This window comes from Gallinula chloropus (assembly GCF_964237585.1).
Source record: "Gallinula chloropus genome assembly, chromosome: 3".
Lineage (NCBI taxonomy): Eukaryota > Metazoa > Chordata > Aves > Gruiformes > Rallidae > Gallinula > Gallinula chloropus.
In genome coordinates, this window is record NC_140087.1 from 71684269 (window position 1) to 71705925 (window position 21657).

Here is a 21657-nt window from a genome sequence, read left to right on the forward strand (position 1 = left end):
CACATCTTTCTTGTATTGTGGGCCCCAGATCTGAAATCTCCCAGATGACCTCATGCAAAGCACCCCTGGTTGCACTGATTGCTCCAGATCACACACAAAGCCTCAGCTGCTCCCTGTCAGTATGAGAGTGCTGTCAGAGCTGTGGGCTGCAGCTCTGGGTGGCTTCCAGCAAGAGCTGCTGCAGGGCTAAGTGCATGCCAGTGCCCTGGGTCAGATCTGAGAAGGTGAGCTCAGTTTGGGGAGGGAGCCTGTGTTCCTGGGGTAGATGCAGGTGGAAAGGGAGGGTAATTTTTCCTGTTGCATGGTGGTTTCTGGAGAAGGGAGTTTTCTTGGTACCCCATGGCTGTGCTGCAGTTGGGTGAACAAAGGAGCTACAGCAGGGGCTGTAATTGTGCTGAGGGCAGCTGGGCAGGCTCTGCTTTTTGGGGATGAGCCAGTCTGCACTTGAAATCAGGGTGATGTGTCTGCTGGCTGTGGGCCTCCTCTGGGGGGACACATTTTGGGGGAGGTGGGTGGCCATGCAGGGATTCTGCCCAGGGATGCAGTGTAGGGCTTAGGGCAGGGCAGCTGTGGGTTTTGGCTGTGTACTGGGGTTGAGGGGCAGAAATGGATCCAGCCTGGCTTCTGTGGGGTGCTGGAGAAGGGCAAAGCAGGGCTGTGTTGGGAATTTCCAGTTCTTCAGGTGCTTGAGGATTTTGGGCTGCTGCCTCATGGCAAGGGGCAGCAAAGTGTGGGGCAAACACCCTGGGGAGCCTGCTGGTCACCCTGGGCTTCGGTGCGATGGTGCTGTCTGCTCTCAAGGCTGCTTGGAGGGCAGGGGTTTTAGTGTCTGCTCTGGCAGAGCTGGTGATGCTGCCTGTTTGAGGAGCCGGCAGAAGCTGCAGGCTGTGCTCATCACCTCTTGTCTCTCTGTCTCCTCTTATCCCCTGAAAACCTCCTGGGTTTCTGCCTGCTGATGCCAGAACACTTCCAGGGATGTGGGTGTCAGCAGCCTGCAGGGCTTAAAAGTGCTGGAGATGCTTGTTGCTCTGAATGAATGAAGGACTTATTCTCATGAGGGTACTTTGGTGAGGATAAGACATAGGGTTTTTTCTCCATGGCTTATCTCTCTTCACTAAGCTCCAGTTTTTGACTTTCCATTAGTGTGATAATTATTTTTTAAATTTTTTTCCCTTTCCTTCTGAAATCGTTGCATTAGCAGGGCTTTAAAGAAATTGCTTCAAGATAATTATCCCAGCTCTCTAGTGGATTTGCCACACGATGCTATGATTGTATGGGTGTATTAATAGTTTAATAATATATATTAGTTTTCATCCCAAAATGCTTCACATGTTAAGGGGCAAAGCCTAAATAAAGATGTGAAAGTGGAGTAGAGCTTCCTACCTCGCTTACCAGATCTTGCAGTTATGAGGTGTGAGGAGAGCCTTTTTGCTGGTCCTGTGTTGAATATTAGTTTGGCCACTGAGTCCCACTGAAGCCCCCCTTGTTCCCCCCCCCCCCAGGCTCAGACCACTGAAGCCCCCCCCGGCTCAGACCCTCTGCCCAGTTCACCCTGCATGGTAGCTGGGCAGGGCCATTCTCTGCTGCTCTGCTCTGTTATGGAGGCTGGTCCTCAGTGGGCTCCCTGCCTCTTGCTGCAGCCGATTACTTTGCCATGCTGCAAACAGCAGTCCGTGTCCTTCCCCTGTCCCCCTTCTTCTTGTTAAAGACCAGTTGTGGGGGGCTGGCTGTCCCTGTGGCCCTGCAGCCGTGTGTCTCCTGCTGAGGGGGTTGCTGATGGCCTGTGTTGGGTACCACTCGCGAGGGCAGATGACATGGGACCCACGCTGCCACCTTACAGTGGCGACATCCCCCAGCCTTGCTGGGTGCCCTCTCCTGCTTCTCCAGGGCCACAGTTGGCTTTGGTCTGTGGCTGTTCCTTCTGCGTGAGCTGTGCAAACAGGAGGAGTGTTGTGCTGCTCTGGCAAGTCAAAGACGCCAATAAGCGTGCTCTAATCTCTTGAGCCCCATCTCCAAATGTCTGTGTGTGTGTGTTTGGTCTGTTGAGGGTGATGGTTGCATTTTGTCCCAGAAATCTTTCACCTCCTCCCCATGCTGCTGCTGTGCTCTCCGCCCATCCCTGCCATTCCAGCTGGAAAGTCCAGGAACCCAGAAAGAGAGGCCAGCCCTGCCACTGCTAGGGGTGGGCAGCAGATGCCACCAAGCCCTGTGCTGTGGTGCCACCTTCCCCCTTCCTAGCAGGGAGGAACATCCACCCCCCACCCTGGAGGCAGCAGCAGTGGGTGGTTGGCGGTGGGCTGCAGGGTGTGTGAGGGACTGTGCAGTCCCACTGTAGTGCAGAGGAACGTACTCGAGGTTTACTCCCTGCAGCCTGCCATCACCCGTGACTGCATTGCAGCTCTCTGAGGATTTGGGTTTTTGAAGGTGCAAGAGGTTGGCCTCTTCCTGGCAGGGCTGTAGGCACCCCAGGACAGCTGAAACACCTACACACACACACAGCCCAAACACTGCCTGGGCTAGAAATGGGGTGATGGCTGCAGCCCTACTTCCCTGGGGGTTGGGCTGGGGACAGGGGGGTCTCTTGCACAGAGGACACGTGGTGTCAGACAAGCAGCTTGCCTAAACCTGTGTCTGCAAGGAGCCTCCTACAGAGACAAGGCATCTGAGCAGGGCCAGGGGAGACTTGGCAGCCTGGAAACTGCCCCTGTGCTGATGCTTGGGGCCTGAACTACTGCTATCCAGAGAAATAAGCCATTGCTCAGAGGCTGTTGGTGCCTGCTTGCCTGAAAGATAACTAAGGGAATCCCCAACAGGCCCAGCTGGGATCTCCCATGTCTTTCCTCCCGTATTCTTCCCACCTCCAGGGCTTTTGGGGAGGGAGCAGAGCAGCAGCAACTTTGGGGCATTGCATGTCGCAGGGAATGTGACCCATGGACAGTCAAAACGTGCGGTCGTGGTTTGAAGGGGCATTAACCCTTTGGGCCCTTGTCCCAGAGCTGATTTCGTGGGGAAGACCGTTTTGATCCAGGGCTGATGGGATTTCTCGGAGCTACAGAAAGAGACTCTGCATTTCATTCCAGCTGTCCAGCAATAGAATATATTTAACTTTAAAAAAAAAATAAAAATAAAATCCACAGTATCAAAACACAGCAAGTCACAATCCACTACTCAGCGATATAAATAGGCTTACGATGGGCTGCTCTAACCCCTCGGGTGGGGCTCTGGCACAAGAATGAGAATGGGCCTACCACTGGGGTGCAAATGGCACAGGTGGGCATGTGCCTCTTCCCCAACCCCCTGCCCCACCCCCGTTCCTAGGCTGGAAAAACCCAATACACCCAAGCATAACCAAAACCAAGGAAACCATGGACTTGAGCCAGCAGCGGACAAATTATTCCCCTCCCAGCCTGCGTAGCGGTGCCTGTGTTCATATGCATGTGGTGGGAGGAAGGGAGGTTGGAGCGGGATTGCTTGCCAGGTGTTTGGGGGAGTGTTGCCATCACATCCAGGCAGCATTGGTGGACGCAAGACCGTTTCGATCCTAAGCCCAGCTATGCCATTCCTTTTGGCCTGCCTGATGGCTGCCACCTTAGAGCTGGAAGATGGATTGAGTTACTCTTGCCTTGTTGGTCCTCAAGTCTACATGAAGCCTTTGAAGCCTGCTGCGCTGTTTTGGTGGAAGGGATGGGGGGTCTTGCTTCCCCCTGGCCAGTGGGTGAGTGGAAGGGAAGCAGGACTGAATTTTATCCCAGCTCTAGTTAGGAATATAGATGAGAAGAGGAGGAAGGATGGCTCATGGGTGGGACAAGATTTGCTGTAACTAAGCCCAGTTCAGCTGGTGCTCCTGTTGCAGTGGGGTTTGCAGCATGCTGGTCCCACAGGGGGATGGAAATACTGAGTGTCAGTTTGGAAAATAAATTGCAGCACTCCCCAAAAGTGTGTTGTGTGTGTGAGTATGGAGAGAAGCCAGATAAAAATACTGGTGGGGTGCTGATGGGGGGTGTTACTGTGCTGTGGTTAGCGAGCACGTGGGAGAAGCCTTTCTTTTTGACTGAGATGAGCATCACAGATCTATCCAAGCTTAAAACTCTGGTTGTGTCTGGATTTTAAATGTCAATGAGCTCTTCATGGTGCCTTGTAGAAGATGCAGTTTCGGTTAAATAGTAACAAAATACACTCTGGCTGGAGCAAACACACCAACTGCAGTGCTACCCCAAAACACCTAGGAGGCAAGGGTGGAACTAAACCGATCCCCTGAAGAGCAATGAGACCACGACTCCAGCTTCCTGCCCATGGAGCTCAGCACAGTACGCCAGGCATCATGGTGAAGCTATGACAAGGGAGGGGTGATTTCCAGCAGAACTGGAAGATCTTTCATAGGATGTGTGTCAGTTCATGTCGGGAGGGAGGAACATACAGCTTTGTCTTGGGATGTGCAGGACACGGCACGGGGGAGGTGAGAGTGATGCCAACCCCTTTGTGGCAAGCGCAGGCAGGCAAAGGGCCAGGAGGGTGGGGGCTCTCTGCCACAGCACCTTTCCACAGTAAGTACAGATTTGGCAACACCAATGAACTTAGAGAGAATGTTAAGGTTCTCTTCACTGAAATGGTCGGGCTGGCCCAGAATGAAACCGGCTTATGGTTGGCCACAAACTGCAAAAAGACTTTTGGTTTGGCTCCTACCTGAAATTTGCTTTCCACGGAGTAGTAAATCAGCTGCTCGGCTTGGCTGAGTCCAAGTGCCAAGGAACTATTTCATTAAAGCCCTTTCATTTTGTTTTGTTTTGAGAAACTTGTTTTCCACCATCAGGAAAGAGCAGCCGCAATTCCCATGTCACCCTCGGATGGGGGCGAAGCGGTTGTATTCATTCTTCCTCACCCTCTGTCGCTCTGCAGGGGTGAAACCTGCGCCTGAGACACCTCCACTGGCAAAGCGGAAGGCGGTGCCGCTACGGGGTAGCCCGGTGCCACGCACCTTGGATCAGACCAAGCGTCTGCTGGCCGCAACCTCCGGCTGCGCGGGTGTGCCCCTGTACCCTGCATTGGTGAGGCTGCACCTTGAGTGCTGTGTCCAGTTCTGGGCTCCTCACCATAAGAAGGACACTGGGGTCCTTGAGCGAGTCCAGAGAAGGGCAACCAGGCTGGGGAAGGGGCTGGAGGGCAAATCGTATGGGGAGTGGCTGAGGGAGCTGGGGATGTTTAGCCTGGAGGAGGCTGAGGGGAGATCTTATCACCACCTACAATTACCTGAAAGGAGGTTGTAGAGAGGTGAGTGATGGTCTCTTCAGCCAGGGAAATGGCACAAAGCTGCACCAGGGCTGGGTCAGGTTAGATGTTAGGAGAAAATTTTCACTGAAAGAGTTGTCAGGGCCTGGAACAGGCTGCCCAGGGAGGGGGTTGAGTCACTTTCCGTGGATGTATTTTTAAAAAGGGTAGATGAGGTACTTAGGAATATGGTTTAGCATAGAATGGGAATGGTTGGACTCAGTGACCTTAAAGGTCTTTTCCAAGCTTGTGGTTCTGTGGGTGAGGAGCAGGGGTAAGGTAGCTGTGGCAGTAGCAGGACGGCACGGCAAGTGAGGGGCGAGTTATCCAGCCCTGGTGATGGTGGGTATCTGGAGCAGGTGGGCTCCCTCTGCAGCCCTCCAGGAAGAGCTGTAAAAGGGCTGGGTGGTTAGTTTGGTCCTAAAGAGAAACACAAATGTTGCTGATGGGTGGGGTGGGGGGGAAGCACCAAATTAGCACTTGTACCTGTGTCTTTATTGCAGGGCTTCTCTCACCAGCGTGTGGATTGTGGCTACCGTGCTCATGCCTCTGGGTTCCCTACCACGGGCTCCTGGGACACCCTTAAGGGGATGGGCTCTACCTGGCACAGAGCTCTACTGTCTCCTGAGAGGAGGAAAAACAAGCCAGGGGAAGGCATGATGTTAAAGATGGGACTGAGCAGACCCTCCTTGTGACCACTAAGGCTTGAAATCACACCTGTCCCTGCCAGCTTCCCCTGCCCTGCGGCTCAGCCTCCGAGCCCTCTGCAACCTGTGCCACCCCCCACTACCTACCACGGGGAGACCCGAAACCAGGCTCAGGGGTTTGCCATTGCCTGAGCATGTGCTGCGGCTGTTCACGCCTGGGCTGGGGGCAGTTTCGGGTTATGGTTTTCATCAGGACTGTTGGAAAAAGCAGAGGTTTCTATTCTCACTCTTGTTGCAGCAGGGCAGCTTTGGGCAACGTGCTGGCTCCTCAGTAGCAAAGCTAGGCTATAAAGTTGCTCCTGTCTTAAGGCAGAAAGTAGGAATCTGTCTGGTCCAAATTAAAAACGATTAAACAAATCCCCAAAACAGGCAGAAATAAGGCTTTTTTTTTTTTCCTCAGTGTTTTTTGGACAGATTTCAGAGCCTCCAAAGTGCTGTGTTAGCTGTTTTTGTGGCTTCGTTAATTTGGTAAGTTTAAAACAACAACAAAAAATTGTATAGAGCAAAATCCAAAATTAAATTACAAATCCCACACCTCTCCTGTGCACCACTGCCAGTGCCAAACTCCCCCATGCAACAAATACAGCCCAGCACACAGATACAACTGAGCCAATGCTCCCTGGAAACCCTTGTCAGTCCTGGGAAGGGCAGCAGTTCCATACAAGCCCTTCCCGGACTAATTGCCTGTTTGCTCCCCGTTACTATCATATTAAACCCTTCTCTTCCCATCTGAGGAGCTTCTCTGTCTCACAGTAAATGCTCAGACTTGAGACTGTAGTATCTGTGCGGTCCTGCAAGACACAGACCCACAGGTACTCTAGCACTGGTCACTGGGCACCCACCCTTTTAACTGGTTCTTTCAGTAGCGATGGTCGAAGCGAGCTGCAGTTGTTGAACCCTTTGGGTGATTGCTGTGGCAATGCTTCTCTCGAGGAGCTCGTTCCTTGACTTCAACACAGATGTCCGATGGCTCTTGCGTTTCATCTTTCCACCACTGAGCTACCAAGGAGTCAGGTTTTTTCGGAGCACTGCTGCTTTTCAAGCCTCTCTTCAGCAAAGCAAGACAGCCGTGCCTTGCTGCAGCGCAGCATCACGACAGGATAACTGGGCTGCTTTTCCTCTTGTGCACTTGGGTTAACAAGAAGCACTCAGTGATGCTTGTCTTCCAAAGAAACCCACTCCACTTGCTGCCTGTGTCATGTGGTTCATGTGTCTATAAAACTTGATAGTTTCCATCCGTCCTCCTCTAAAATTACAAATGAGCAGCCTTCCTGCCTGCAGCATGCGATGGATCTTTGCTTTCCGTGGATCAGCCTGAAAAGCTGAGCTGAGAAGTGCTGTATGGACACAGGGCAGATGTTAAGCACTGCTGGCAAGCCAGCATCGCAGCGCGAGCTGCTGCTGAGGGTGCAAAGTGAGGGACGTGCAGCCTGAGTTGTTCCGTGGTGCTGCCATAGGTTTGCTTTGGAGTCAGGTAACTTAACCATACCACATACTGATGTTTCTCAGCTGTACAACAAGGGTAGTGATGTCTGTCTAACATCTATAGATGCAGGGAGTTACTGCTAATATTTGGCTCATACCTGTGAAATACTGCTATAAACTTAATCTGAAGCACTTTCCACAAATCTGGTTCAGGCTGATTTGTTTCCTCTCCTCTTGCATGTGCAAAGAGCCGGCTTAAACATACGTCTCCTATAGACTGTAGGCACTGGAGGACGTGTGCTCGGTGGGGCTTGTGCAGCTCTGCTTGTGTCCAGCTGGGTGGCTTGGCTTAGGCACGCCAGGCTCAAACCCCGGGTAGTACTTAGCCCTCGTGCAAAGGGGATGTCTGCGCAATCACCGCCCTAGCTAAAGCCTGGCTTGGTAAAACAGACAAGTTGTTTGTGTTACAAATTTGCATCCTCATTAGATGGGTCTTATTTGCTCTTCTGATTAAGGCCGCTAAGATCCAGCTCAAGCTGGCGGTCTCCTGGCTCGCAGCGAAGGCGGGTGCTCCCAAGGCTCCTGGTGCTCTGCCCCTTCCTCCCATTCATGCAGCCCGAAGCTTTTTGTAGCGCGCAGTCGGCGAAGGGTGGGGGAGAAAAAAGTTTGTCATCAGCTCCAGTGCCCACGCTGGATGTGCATGGTGGGTTCAGACAGGTCCTGTCCCACTGCAAGGTAGCTGGGACTGTGAGTTGTACTTCATCATTCATTAGCCCTGGAGAAGGACTTCCTGAGCTGGGAGAGGCCCAGCGAGGCACTGGAGTGTGCTGCCCACTGGCTGTGGGCTCACAGCGAAGTGTGGACATCGGGCAGGTAGGAAACTTTCCAGGAAGGAAGTTTAAAGCATTAAAGCCAGTGGGTCTCTAGTTGTCAGAAGAGCACCCGGCGCTACAGCAAGGCCAAGCCGTGTTTCCTGACAGCATAAATGCTTAAGGAGCTTCTTGCCCCACCAGCTCCAAGAGGGATCGCTGACCAGTGCCCTGCTTAATGAAGGACTCTCCTCCACACAGCAGGCAGCTGTCCCGCTTCGTATATCCCCACAGAGGGTTCAACAGGCAGTGTGCAGCTGGGGGTTTCGCAGCCAGGCAGGTGTTTCTGCATTTTCTGTCAGCAGGCAGTCAGACAAGGAGACACATGTGCTCAGGGGCCGCTTCTCTTTGCAACAGGGGTTATCTTAGCTGACAGGATCTGCTCTGCACGGACATGGAAATGTGCCTTAAAGCAAACCACCATGCTAGGAGAGAGGCCTGGGAATTGTAGAGCAGTGGGGTTTGCTGACATCCCCTTGCCCACCAGCTGTGCCTCCTCCGCAGGAGGGACAGGCTGGAAGCAGGTCCCAGCTCTGTCTCACTCAGGTGGCTCCCAGTTTTGGCAGCAGGTCTGCATGAAGCTTTTCTTACTGGGAGGAGCCTCCCTGAGTGGTGAGACCAACAGCCCTGTTTTTCCATCCTTCAGCGGGGCTCCTCCCAACACCTTTTTAGAGTGGGAAAGCAGGCAGGCACTGCCACTTAGGTCCCCCTCAGCTGAACTCCTCTCACCCTGCCAAAGCACCAGCCAGGATCCGAGGGATCTCTCTGCCTGGATGCTCAATTTAGGTCTGTGCATCATGGGTTCACACAACAAAAACACAGCCCTGCCCCATTTGGCCACTGACCTTCCAACCGCTACCGAGCACCTGGTTAGCACCAGGTCATGATCCTTCAGCTTTGGGAACTTACCCTGGGGAAGTGAAGCGAGAATGCTGCTTCAACCAGGAGCGCATGTCATGCTGTAAGGGGATCCATTTCCAAAGCAGGGAGGCGCTTCCAGCAAGGCCCTTTCAGGGATAAGGGGAGAAAAGCCTTTCCTTTTTTTCTTCTTTCTTTGTTTTGTTTGGCTCTCCCAGTATTGTTTTACACTAGAAGCTTTATGTGACTGCGCCCACCACTCTAGAGGCAAGGAGCAGGGGGACACCAGTGCCTTGCTAAAGTCTCCCCAGGGGCTGGAAGGAGGTCTGGTTGTCACATGGTGTCAGTGGATGGAAGCAGGGGATGCCCCAGTCAGTTCAGCGGTACAATTTACAGCAAGCACATTTCTCAAGACATCTTCAAAGACAGCTTCGTTGAGCATTGTATATACACAGAGAGCAGAGGAGGCTGGGCAAAGCCCTCTGCTACCAAAAAGCTGTCAAAGATGGGCTCTTGGGATGGGGTGGGAGGAAAGTACCACTGGTTTGCTTTTACATACTGTACATGTATCTGTTAATAGCTCCTTGGCATCTGATGTTCACAGCCGGTTTCCTTTAATGGTGAGTGTAAAAAGGAGGCAAAACATCTTCAGCTACTTCCCCCTGGGAGAAGAGAGAGAGCAGCATCGACGTCTCCCCCAGCTCAGCTGCCTGCCCAGGTGCCACCTTCGCCAGAGGTGTCTCCTTCTCCTGGCACCTTCCTCCTCCTCCTCAGCCACCCACCGCGTGCTGACCTGGGCCAGTCCTAACCCATGCTGTGCCTGCCCCATCTCCGCTGCTCAACGGGATCAGTGCAAGTCTCCGTCGGCTGCTCTGCACCTCCGCTCCGCTGGATGGGCAGATGAACCGGGTTTGAACAGAAGGAAACAAAACAAAAGGAAGAAGAAAGACAAAGGGTAATGAAAAGGTCCGTGGCCCACAGCTGCCAAAGGAAATCTCTCGCCGTGTTTCTCTGACCATACTTGTCCCAGCCACTACAGCTGCTGTGGGATCCCCTGTTCCTTGTAGCCTGTGAGGAGGGAGGGGAAGGGAACATGATTAGTGTTAATCTCTAAAGAGGTCTTTTGGCGAGACTCGAGTGGGCCAGGAGTGGCAAACTATGTGGGAGAGAACAGGGAGCTGCAAGGTCCACCCCCCTCGCTCCCAGGCTGCCCCAGGGTGGGCTCAGCCTGGCTAGGTGCCCTGCTTTGTTTCAGCTGACACCTGCCTGGTGCAGCCACCCTCCCAGGCCTTGCGCTGATGCTCCTGCCTGCCACTGGTCCTGGCTTGGGCAGAGGCACCTGCTGGAAGAGTTTCTACAGGCACGGTAAGTACCCATGGCCACCAGTTCCTCATTCACAGAAATGCTGTACCCTCTGCCTAAACTGTTTGGTGCTGGAGCATGTTTTCCTGCAGCGTGGGGGGAACATGTGCCCTGACATGCTGCCGCAGAGACTCCAAGTGCTGACCTGGCAGCTTGTCAGTCATGCATTCAACACACCAGCACTTCTACTCCTGGTGTCCTCTGAACCTTGCCTTCCCAGAGGAGTGCCAGGTAGGAGGAGCTGGGTTACTGCTACCCACCTTTTAGCTCCCCTGCTGTTTTTGGCTAACGGATTTCCAGCAGCACCCGATTTGCCCTGCAGTTTGCAGAGGTGAATAAGCATCTTGTGGAGGAGAAGGGGACACGGACACACACACGTGCGCGCACGCGTGACGCCTTTAATCACAGACTGATGTATCAGAGTTCAAACATGGGCCTCAGGATGCCCCCATGGGCCTTTCCCTGGTGAGATCCTCACCGCTGCCCTTACATGCTCAGTTTGCTCTGGACCAGTGGAATTACAAGTGCTTTTGTCAGGGCAGAGCAGCTGTCTGGCGGAAGGGCTAAAGCAGCATGTCCTGCCACTATTGCAACTCCTCAGAGGACTGGGACCCCACCTTTTTTGCTATCCTTTACATAGTGGTTCAGGGGAGGCTGAAAATCTCAGAGGGGAGGGCTCCTTGTCTCAGGAGGGATAGGGCAGGGCAATGGAAGAGCACCTGCAGCTCTTGTTCCAGCACAGGATAATGAGAAAAATGTGGTGGTGGTTTTTCTTAATGTTTTTCTAGGTGGCTGCAAATCCTGCACCAGAAGCTTTACCTGCTTGCTTCTTAAGAGAAGCTGGGATAGGTGTTACAACAGTATCAACACAGAAGTTCATCCTTTGTAAAGCAGCAAACGAGCTGTCCCCACCTGCACTGCAGGCACCAGTGAAGATCTTTCAACTAGAAACCTTTTGAAAATCTGGAGGGTTTTTGTACTCTGGTTAAATAATGTAAGTAGCCTGTCACTTCTATAGTTTGAATTTTAAATTAGTCTGAAGCTTCACATACCAGAATAATGCTTAACTCTTCAAACGCTTTTCCACTGATGCTTTTCAATATTTCTTGCCAGCCCTTATGTCAAGCTTTTGAAAGTCCCTTAAAGCTGAATGCAAAATACCAGCGGGTGCCACAACCTTTTTCTTTAGGGACCTTTTGCTGAGCTAAGGATTGCCCACAGCAAATGAACTTCGCTGCACTTTGGGAAAATTCACATGTTTACCCAGCCTTGGCAGTCTGAATCTCCTGCTGCTAAGCAAGCACAAGAAATAGAGGAGGAGATGAATGGCACTTATCTGCACATCCTACCCTGCACAGCATTGCTGCCCATCTTGCGCAGCTCAGCAGGGAGACTTTCACCTCTTTCAAACAGCTTTTTTTTTGGGGGGGAAATGCATTTATGTTCTAAGCGTGAGTTGGCTGTGATGAGCTGGTTGGAAACCTGTAATAGAAGCTTGTCTGCAGCCTTGATTTGTTTAGGGAGTGAAGTAAATAAAAAATCAACTCCCCCCAACCACAGGGAGCAGAGAGTCGGGCATGCCATAAAGCCTTGAAAGTCAGCAAGCTAGGGTATGCTCAGAGTAACTTGTTTGCATAGCTGTGTGTGAAGATGTAAGGGAAATCCTTTCAGTCCTGCTCTCAGTTCTGAAGTCAGCCGGAAGCCAGTGACAGAGGCCGAGCCGTTATCTTTGTGTACATGACCTGATTAAGCCAAAAGAATGTATAACAAGTATACTGAACTTGTTTATTAAAACGCTTTGGACTTAACTTACAAAATAGTCTATATATGAAAAGAGTTACTGCCTTTCTCAAGCAGGAATAGCTGCTCTGCATGAAGCAGCTTTACGTCAGAAGGCCTGCAATACGGGCCAGGTGCGGTTCCGTAGAGCTCTGGGATCAGGATTCTGGTCTGAGTCTTCTGCAGACAAAATCACTGTTTTAATCAAGTTTGCTTGAAATTGTGCTTCTGTAAACCATTGCAAGTAAGACTGAGGCAAAACCAAGCCAGTCTGTGCACAGGCTGTCGTACTGGGACAGGGCTCACGCAGAGGGTGGCCTCGGGATGCTCTCAAGGCTGAAATGGGTGGGCCTGGCTCCAAGGGCACACTTGTGCTTTTGAAATGCTGGGTGGAGAACATGTCCCCACGGCTGTACAGTGACAGGACAGACACAGACAGACTGACATGTGTACATAGAGGTATGTGGCTGGATTTGGGAATACTGCTGAGAGTGGGCAGCGCTGGCCAAAGTGAATCCCAAATGTCTTGCTCCAGTTGAGCGCTTGCTGCTCTCCATGGGGAGATGCTACAGGGTATGAGGTGGAGGAGGGGGAAGAACACAAGCAAACTTACCTTGTGAAACTTTGATGGTGAACAAAAGGAGGCAAAGGAACATGAAAGAAAGAGAGAGGGAGAAATGTAACTGTAGACGATATATCTGAAACACATGGAGAACCAGAAAAGAATGAATAAATTGGGGCTGTAGAGTAAATGGAGAACAGCTGCTCTACCATCAGACACTCACACCGGGGCAGACATTGCTTAAATTCCTTGTGCTTGAAATAGTTTCATCTGAGGCTCTTGTTTAATTCACAGGGCCCAAACAGGACAGATAAGATGGACCAATGCTTTCCTCTGTGATATTGCTGGTTTGCTGGTTTGACCTGAAGTGACCCACTGGAGAAAGGCAGCAACCAAGACGTCATGGTGTACCAAATGGCACGTGCCATGCCATTGGTGGTCTGAGAGCTGGTGGCTTTTCTGGCAGTTTGGCTGGTGAGCTTGTTTGTGCCCACAGACGACATGCATCCATGGCAGCCTCAGCTCGGCTGGGTGCTGCATGGACTGGTGGCATTTAGTGTTCCTAGACTAATTTAAGAATTTGCCCTCCTGCAGTATTTAGTGGAAAACTGTAAAAAAAAAAAAACAAACGGTATTTTACCTAATTTCCTCAGGCATAGTTAGGGGAGTGTCTCTATTTAAATCTTAAAAAAAAAAAATTAAAATAGGTCTAAGAGAGCAATTTGTACTCAGAATTTCCTTCATCTCATGAAGGGTTACCAGCTCTTTTAGGATGTTGTTCACTTCCGAGTCTCTAAAGCTCTTTCTGCTCCCTTTCCTTCCCAACACAGCTGTGGTACCTGCCCCAGCCGATAGGCCCAGCACCACTTTCCCTCAGAGCCTGAGTGTACAGTAACCACACAGTCGTCTGTTGCTGCTTCTGGCAAGGTCTGAACACTGTTATTAGCAAAGGAGTGACAAGTGGGCAGCGTGATTACAGGTAGTTTTTTTACTACTGGCTGGCAATCAGTCCGTCAGAGTCAGCTGCCTGCTGCAGAAGCTGGGCTGCAGCAGGAGTCCCAGTGCTGTGAAGCCATAAGCCACTGGTGCCTTCACTCGTTTTTAGGCGCAGCCATGCAAGTTGTTAAATCAGAGGCCAGCAGCCGAGCCAGGGCTTCCTTCAGAAGCCCATCCTGACTTCTTGGGCTGTGTCGTTAGAGGTGAAACAACACCTAGACAAACAGTCCCTGACTTGTGTCCCCTGTGCCGCTTCAGCGTGACATGTCCACGTTGATTTCTGTGGTGTTTCTGTCAAGAAATGGCACACAAATGTTTATAATGAGCTCTGAGCAGCTAGGGAGTTTCTGGAAAGGCCATTCCTCTGCCTTGATTCTGCATGATGCCGCTAATGAAGACGTGTGCTGTGTGGGCTGGGGACAAGGTGTGCCTTCAGCAGAGGGGCACTTGCACAGAAAGCCTTAGGAGGCTCATTTTCCCATTGGTCTTGGCTAGCTAATTAGCTCTGTTTTGCCTCAGCTGCCTGCCTCATCCCCACAGCCACGAGGAGAGGTTTGAGGACAGCATGGCAGCACTGTCCATGGGTGGCTGGGTATTTGCAAGAGGAAAGTCTGGTTTATTACTTTTCAAAATAATTAAGTTTTTTTCTTTTAATCTATCTTTGCCTTCAGACAGCAAGTAAAGCAAAGAATGGTTCCAAAAGCCATATGGCTACTTCAGAGAGGATATCCATGGTGTGAAATGGGGCCAGCTGGCAATTCATTAAATTATTAGAGAAAATGCCCCATGTCATTGTGCTGCCAAAAGTAATTAAGTGTGACAGCAAATCTGTGTTGAGTTAATATTCCTTCTGGAATAAAGGGTGCCTTACAGGACACAAGAGCTCAACAGGACACACTGAAGTCAGCTCTTGGGGTCTTCCAGTGACAGAGAGGGCAGATCACGGAACCTTAGGAGTTGGAAGGGACTTCAAAAGATCATCTCATCTAACCCCCTGCCAGAGCAGGATCACCTAGACTAAATCACACAGATCCTGCTATGCCAACTCTTCAGCATTTTGACTTGACTGGAGGGGAAATGTCTTCTAATTTCTACATAGGTATTTCCTGCTGTTATGTGAGTCTGTCTTGGGCTAAGCTGCTGCCCTCTCACATTCACTAGCCTGCTGAACCTTTTCATTGCCTACTCTGCCACAGTCCTCTGGACTCTCTCTGGGTTGTTCTCATGAAATACATCCTCCAAAGCTGGCCACAAGCCTCACTGCAGCTTTGTGTGTGCCAAGAAAGGCGAGAGGAACAGTTAATGTCCTACAAGCTCTGCCCCTACCTGCCTGGGCAGTGTTTGTTCCCCTCCACAGCAATGTCCTCCTGGGCAGCTCATGACTCACCACAGCCACCACATCCTCTTCTGAAAAACAAGTTGTTCCCTAGCATGTATTTATGCAGCTGATCGATCCTTCCTCAGTGTCTTGGACTTGTCTCTACTGAGTAACATTTTTTTTTTCAGACCATTCCTTCAGTTTTCTTGATTCTGGACCCTGCCCTTGCTGTGCCACCCTTGCAAGCCACCGGGGCTGAGGGGCCGGCAAAACCCTTCTGTGGTCCATCATGAAGCCATGAGTGAAAATACTGAATAGACCTGGATTCAGGTGGGACCTTTCAACACCCATCTCCTTAGAACTTTCCAGTTCAGGAAAATGGATTTAGAGAACAGCCAGGAGGGCTGGCTGACCAGGAGGGCTGCTGCTTCTTGTAAAATTAATCTCTGCCACAGCTTGCTCTGGACAATCCCAGGTTGGCTTTGTTTCTATTTTCTAAATGTATGCAAGTTGCTTGTTTGACTTCTGTCAGGAACTGAAGTATGTCTGATTGTCCTGCAATACTTCTCCTTCTCCCTGTGTGAAAGACAGTATGACATTATCCCCAAAGCTCTCCCCTCAGAGCAGGCTCCCTCTTTTAAATGGCTGAGAATTCAGAGATTCACAGAATTGTAGGGGCTGGAAGAGACATCCAGAGGTAATTGGGTCCAACCTCCCTGCCAAAGCAGGTTCCCTAGGACAGATCACACAGGTAGGCATCCAGACGGGTCTTGAGTATCTCCAGAGAAGGAGACTCCACACCCCCCTGGGCAGCCTGTCCCAGGGCTCTGCCACCCTCACTGTGAAAAAGTTCTTCTGCATATTGGTGTGGAATTTCCTGTGCTCCAACTTGCAGCCATCACCCCTTGTCCTGTCCCCACTGACCACTGAAAAGAAGCTGGCTATTTCCCTCTGTGTCCCACACTTGAGATATGTATAAACAGTAATCAGATCCCCTCTCAAATTAACACTAGCCGATAAAAACTGCACCAGGCCTCCCCAACTTCCACCCAGCTCTCTACCAGCTAATAGACTGTTAGGTCTCAATCCATGGAGCGAGGCACTCATCCCTCAGGGAAGCTGAAGCATGGTCCCCAAGCCCTGGCTGCTTCCCATCTTCTTCCTCACTGCTGGCCCCCATCTGCTTAGACACCACGTGCTGTGCCCTGCCTCCAGTCCATCAAAATCATATGGCACCCTCACAGGGATGCCAGTAATTAGCCCATTTCAGGGTGAGGAAGACTAAAAGTGGGAAGTAGGTTCCTTTTATTTTTTTTTTCCTTACTCTTTCCCACCCTGGCAGAGATTCCTGTTGCAGTGGCATAGGGCTTCTGGCCAGCCCACCCAAGTGTTTGCCCACAAACAGAACCCAACCAAAGGAAACTGCCTCCTGGCAGTGTTTGTAAATCATGTGTCTTATTGCTTGCATTGGAAACATTGTTTCCTTCTTAAGTTTGGGTTTGTTTGGGGGTGGGATTTTTTTATTGGAACATGGAAACAAAACATGAAAAACCCGAACTGCTTCAGGTCTGACAGTGCTGTTTCACCCAGCTGGGAGCAATCGATCACGTCTGTCTTTGTTTTGATTGAAAAATGAGCTTTTCCTTTTACTTTTCCATCAACAAGAGCTGCTTTATATAACCATTATTTTCTCTGCATGGTTAGTAAGCTTAAAGCCTATTTAATGAGACAGCAAGAAACTGCCAAGGGCTGCGACTTGTCGGATAACATATAAGCTGGTCAACATAAGACACGCTGACTCCTCTTATCCTTCACTACTGCTACCAGAGGAGCTGGGATGAAAAACACTCGTAGTCAGAAACCTCTTGGCCTGAGCATCTCCACCACGCTGCTTACCCGCCCTCTGCCTCCCAGACCGATGGGGTCCATCCAGGCACGGGGAGCAGCTTCAGGGCAATACCTCTGAGCTGTCCCCAGCAACGAAACTAGAAAACCAGTAAGACCCTCCTGAGCTCAGCCCCTCTCTGCAGAGGATGTACATGAACAGGACTTTGGAGAAAAGCAAGTCATGGCTTCAGATGCTTGCTTTGCATCACCCAACAAGTGCAGAACTGGGTCCTGCCAGACAGCAAACCATGCACAGAGGCTGTCCAGCAGAGGAGGAGCAGGAGAGCATATGAACACGTAATTATGGGATCACACACAAATCGGGCAGGATCTTAAAGACACATCACAGATGTACACCGATTCATAATTTATCCTCAGAAATGACTTGGACCACCAAGTACATCTGAGAGGAAAGTTGGCAGGTGGTTTGTAGGGAGAAACAAAAGGTGGTGCTGCCTTGGCCCTAAGGGCACCTTTTTGCTTTGCTTTTGGCAGGGTTTTACTACCCATCTGTGTGGGGACTGCCCTTAACTCAGCCTGCCAATTGACGCTGACTCAGAAATAAGCAGGTGCTTTGGTGAGAGGGTTTAACCCCAGGGTTTGGCAGCTGAAGATGCACACTGGTTTCCTGCTGGTTCGGGATTATTTTGTTTGGTTGGTTTGGGGTTTTTTTCAGTTTCATCCATTTAATCTTTAGGTAAGTGCCTGACACACTCCTGAGATCCTCCCTCCTCCTCTGTCATGCAACCATAGGTCACAAAGCGGGCCCCCTTCATTGGTCTCGCAGGTTCAATCAGCAGAGTGAATTGCAAGGTGAGGCTGTTACACTTACTCTCTCTGCGAGGCTACAGGTGCAAAATGGAGTATCACTTTGCATCACTGAAAGTCTTTAGCAGATAAAGCTACAGAGCTTGTACTCAGGTTGGTAATGTACAGTCAGCTGAGTGATCTGAATCCAAAAAGGATTCCTCTCTTCTTCCCTTAGACTAATGTTTTGGAGGACCCTTAATGGGTGCAGGGACAATCCTTCTAGAGATAGCTAAATAGTCCTGTGCAGCCAAAGAACTTGGTGTGAAACATGAAAAAAAAGCCTTTGGGTGAATTCTGGGGAAGGAGGGGAGGGTCCAGGAAAGTCCCCAGGGCTCTTCTGGGGACAGCTGGCCTCACATGCTTCCTGGGAGCAGAACCAGCCTTGCAGGTAGGTCTTGCTAAATAGAAAGATGCAGCTGAAGTTGTGAGGGACAAAGGGCTTTCTTACTCAAACATGCACACAACTGTGACCAGGGCAGAAGGGGCTCCAGACAGCAGAGTTCACAGTGCTGAGGACCCTCACCCTTTCCTGCACTTCTCATTTATGAAGGGGAAAGGAAGATCCTAAACAGTATGGTGGGATGGGAGACTCTTCCAGATGGATCACAAGGCACATCCCAAATGCCTCCCAGCAATTCCTCTGCCTACTGTGTTTCTTGTGGACTTGCAGCACCTATCCTGTGGCCTTTTGTCATCCCTACAGTGCATATGGATGGCTTGCAGGGGCATTGGCTGGGACCCGGCAACGTGGCCATGGAGGGGAGAAGTTGAGGGGGGAGTGAGGGGTGAGTGCACTGTACTTACTTGCGAGAATGACCATGTCCATCCCCCAAAATATACTCATAATCCAGCCAACCATCACGATCGCCGTCAGGATCTGAATCAGAGCAGCAGCGATGTTCAGCCAGAAGACACAACACATGTGCCTGTCGGGGAGGTCGGTCCGGGCTCCACACAGCACGGTGAAAGCGGATACAAACGTTCCTAGGCAGAGAGCAGCAATAAAACGCCCAGTGAAAGCCACGGCTTCGTGCCAGGTTCCTTCCCTCAGACCCACTTCTCCTAGCATCCCGCTTCTCCTGCTCCCACTGCAATGCCAAAAAGCTGGGAGCGCTGTACTAGAGGATAAACAGAGGCATAGCCACATCTCAGCCAAGCACGCTGCTGTCTCCTATTGATTCACACCGATACATATGCTTGAAAACCAGGACAGAAAAAAACCACTCGCTGGGTTTTGGCTCCTTCTCCCCCCCCCCACACACACACAACTGCAACCACTTATGCACCGTGGGCAGCGTGCGAGGGAGGGCTGTGTGGAAATAGCAGTCTACCTCTTCTCTGCTGGGTTGCTCGCTCTCCAGGAGAGTGTTTACTCCACAGCAGCTGTAAAAGGGAAGGTTGGACCCAGAGTTAGAGCAGGGCTGGCTCTAGAAAGCTGCAGGGCTCTGGCAAGTCTGGCAGTTTGCTGCTCTTCACCTGTACTGCTTCAGAAGGGGCACGCACATGAAAAAGGTGCTGCTAGCAAGGCAAGGCTCCTTTGCAGAACTTATTACCCAGTGGCACACTAACGGTTAGGGAGAGCATGTTTCCACAGAGCAGCAGCAGCTAGACCAGTGCTGTAGCCAGGTGACCTGGTGTCAGCAGCCCTTGGCTCTGCTTGAAACCAAGATACAAAACTTGCAAGCACCCTTCAGACCTCCTAAAATAATTCAGATGAAGGATTGCAGCCTTCCAGTTCCTGAAGGGAGCATCCAAACAGGAGGGGAATCAACTTTTTAAAAGGGTAGATAGTGGCAGGACAAGGGGGAATGGACTAAAGCTAAAGGAGGGAAGGGTTAGATTAAATATTAGGGGCAAGTTTTTTACAGAGAGAGTGGTGAGGTGCTGGAACAGGCTGCTCAGATGGTGGATGCCCCATCCCTGGAGGTGTTCAAGGCCAGGTTGGATGGGGCCCTTGGCAACCTTGTATAGATCCAGGCCTGGAGGTTGGTGGCAGGGGCGTTGGAACTCTATGATCCTTGGGATCCCTTCCAACCCAGGCCATTCTATGCTTCTATGATCTCACTGGTTTACGAAAGTTTAAGTAGAGGTGGCAGGGGTGGATCTAGACCACAGCAGCCTTTACAAAGCATCTCCTTGAGTTTCACAGCTGATGTCCTGGCCCCACAGCGAGCTGAAACCCCCAGCTTAGGGAAACCTGTCTGTCCCACAGCCAACCTGCATAAACACACAGCATGGGCAAAGAGCAGAAGAAACTTTTTTTATGAGCTGTATAACGTACGAACTGCTGGCTGGGGAGTTCAGTCACCTCATCTATGTAGCAACACATCTCTCATCGTTACGAATTGTCTGTGAGTTTGGGGTTTTGTGGGGGTTTTTTGGGGGGTTGTTTTTGTTTTAATGTAATTACAGCTTTCTCAAGGCAGGTACAAAGGTGTAGTATGGATTGTACTGGATAGTGTAGTTCTGTGAAATGCTTTCTCTGATGAATGTCTGGAATTAAAAATTTTGCAACACAATGTCAGTAGTTTGTACACAAAATGTCCCTTTCCCTTTCAAAGGATAGACCTCTGCAAGCAACCTGTAGGATGTGAATAACTGAGCTCATCTGTGGCACACAGAAGTGCCTTGTTGAACTTGAGGAAAGGAGGGACCCCCTTGGTTTGGCAGGCAGGGAAGAAACACTCGCTTTACAGTGTTCCAGAAGACCTCACGAGACAGAGAGAGCAGATGGATCTGGTTAGGAGCAAAATACCATTTAATTTTGCTTTGCCAGGGTGGGGGAAGAGAGAACGTCCTCCATCGCTGCTGCTTCTTCAGTGGATCAGAAGGAGAACAGGCAGCTGAGATGCTAAAATGCAGGGGAAGGCTGGCTCCAGTCTATTTTTAATCTCCCCATCCTATGCAAGCTTCAACTCCAGCTTCTTTCTAACACTCCACCAGCTCCTAAAACCCCGCTCCTTCTCCTGCTGTTGGCTCGGTCTGATTTCATACTCCCACCCGCCCCTTTTGCCGCACGCCGAAGCTGGCACGGAGAAGCTGTGGAGTGGCACCACAGCGGAGGGGAGTGGGTGAGCGCTGCTGAGGGTGGGAGGGGAGTGAGTGAGCACTGCTGGGGGTGGGAGGCAGCCCTATGGCAGAGCATCGCTGGCAGGGAGAGGGGCAGCGTCTTTTCCCGTGTGACAAATGCTCTCTGGGCTTCATCCTCTGACTACCCAACTCTCACGGGCAGGGTTTCGTGCCCTTATCTCCGCAATAAATGGGTCTGTGCTGAGGAAAATGGGCAATCATTTTAATCCCTGAGGGTGTTGTATAAAACCCCCAGTTTCCTGTTAGAAGAAAGGCTGTCTTTTCCTGAGACTGTTCTCTGCAAAGTTACACCACGGCGGCTTTCTGACACTAAATACAGGTCAAGGCAAGACCAGAGATGGAGGCTTAATTTTTCCCATCAGGATGTGAAATCTTGCCTTACCTTTAACTCCTCTGATATGTGGTACAAAAAAAGGTCACAAACGAGCAACAATTCTTAAGCTGCAGCTTCAAATCCTTCCAGTGACCCTTTTAAGACTTTATATCATTGGAGTGAGGTGCTGAATTAGCTAATTAATACTCTAAACACCAACAGTGACTAAGCTCTTGTCTAGTTCCATCCAAAAGGGAATAAAGCAGACAGAGCAGGTCAGCATCCCTCTCTGGACAGGGAATTGTTATAGAAACTAGGATTAAACTCTCACGAACCTTGGCTTTGGACTCCCTGCTCAGGCCCCTTGCCTACCCACGGGAGCCAATTTGTTTGCCAGTGCTGGTGCATTTTCTTTA

At 50.9% G+C, this 21657-nt stretch overlaps 1 protein-coding gene across 1 annotated transcript in view; it reads right to left on the reverse strand.

The window, feature by feature from the left end:
* Positions 1-10157: 10157 nt before the first annotated feature.
* The window catches only part of STUM (stum, mechanosensory transduction mediator homolog), a gene marked incomplete at both ends in the record, with an annotated part of 44557 nt that continues 33057 nt past the window's right edge, over positions 10158-21657 (reverse strand). Inside the window, 2 exons of the mRNA XM_084261955.1 lie at positions 10158-10192; positions 18643-18822. Coding sequence (XP_084118081.1) covers positions 10158-10192; positions 18643-18822 — 215 coding nt within the window. The remainder of the gene's footprint in view (positions 10193-18642; positions 18823-21657) is intronic.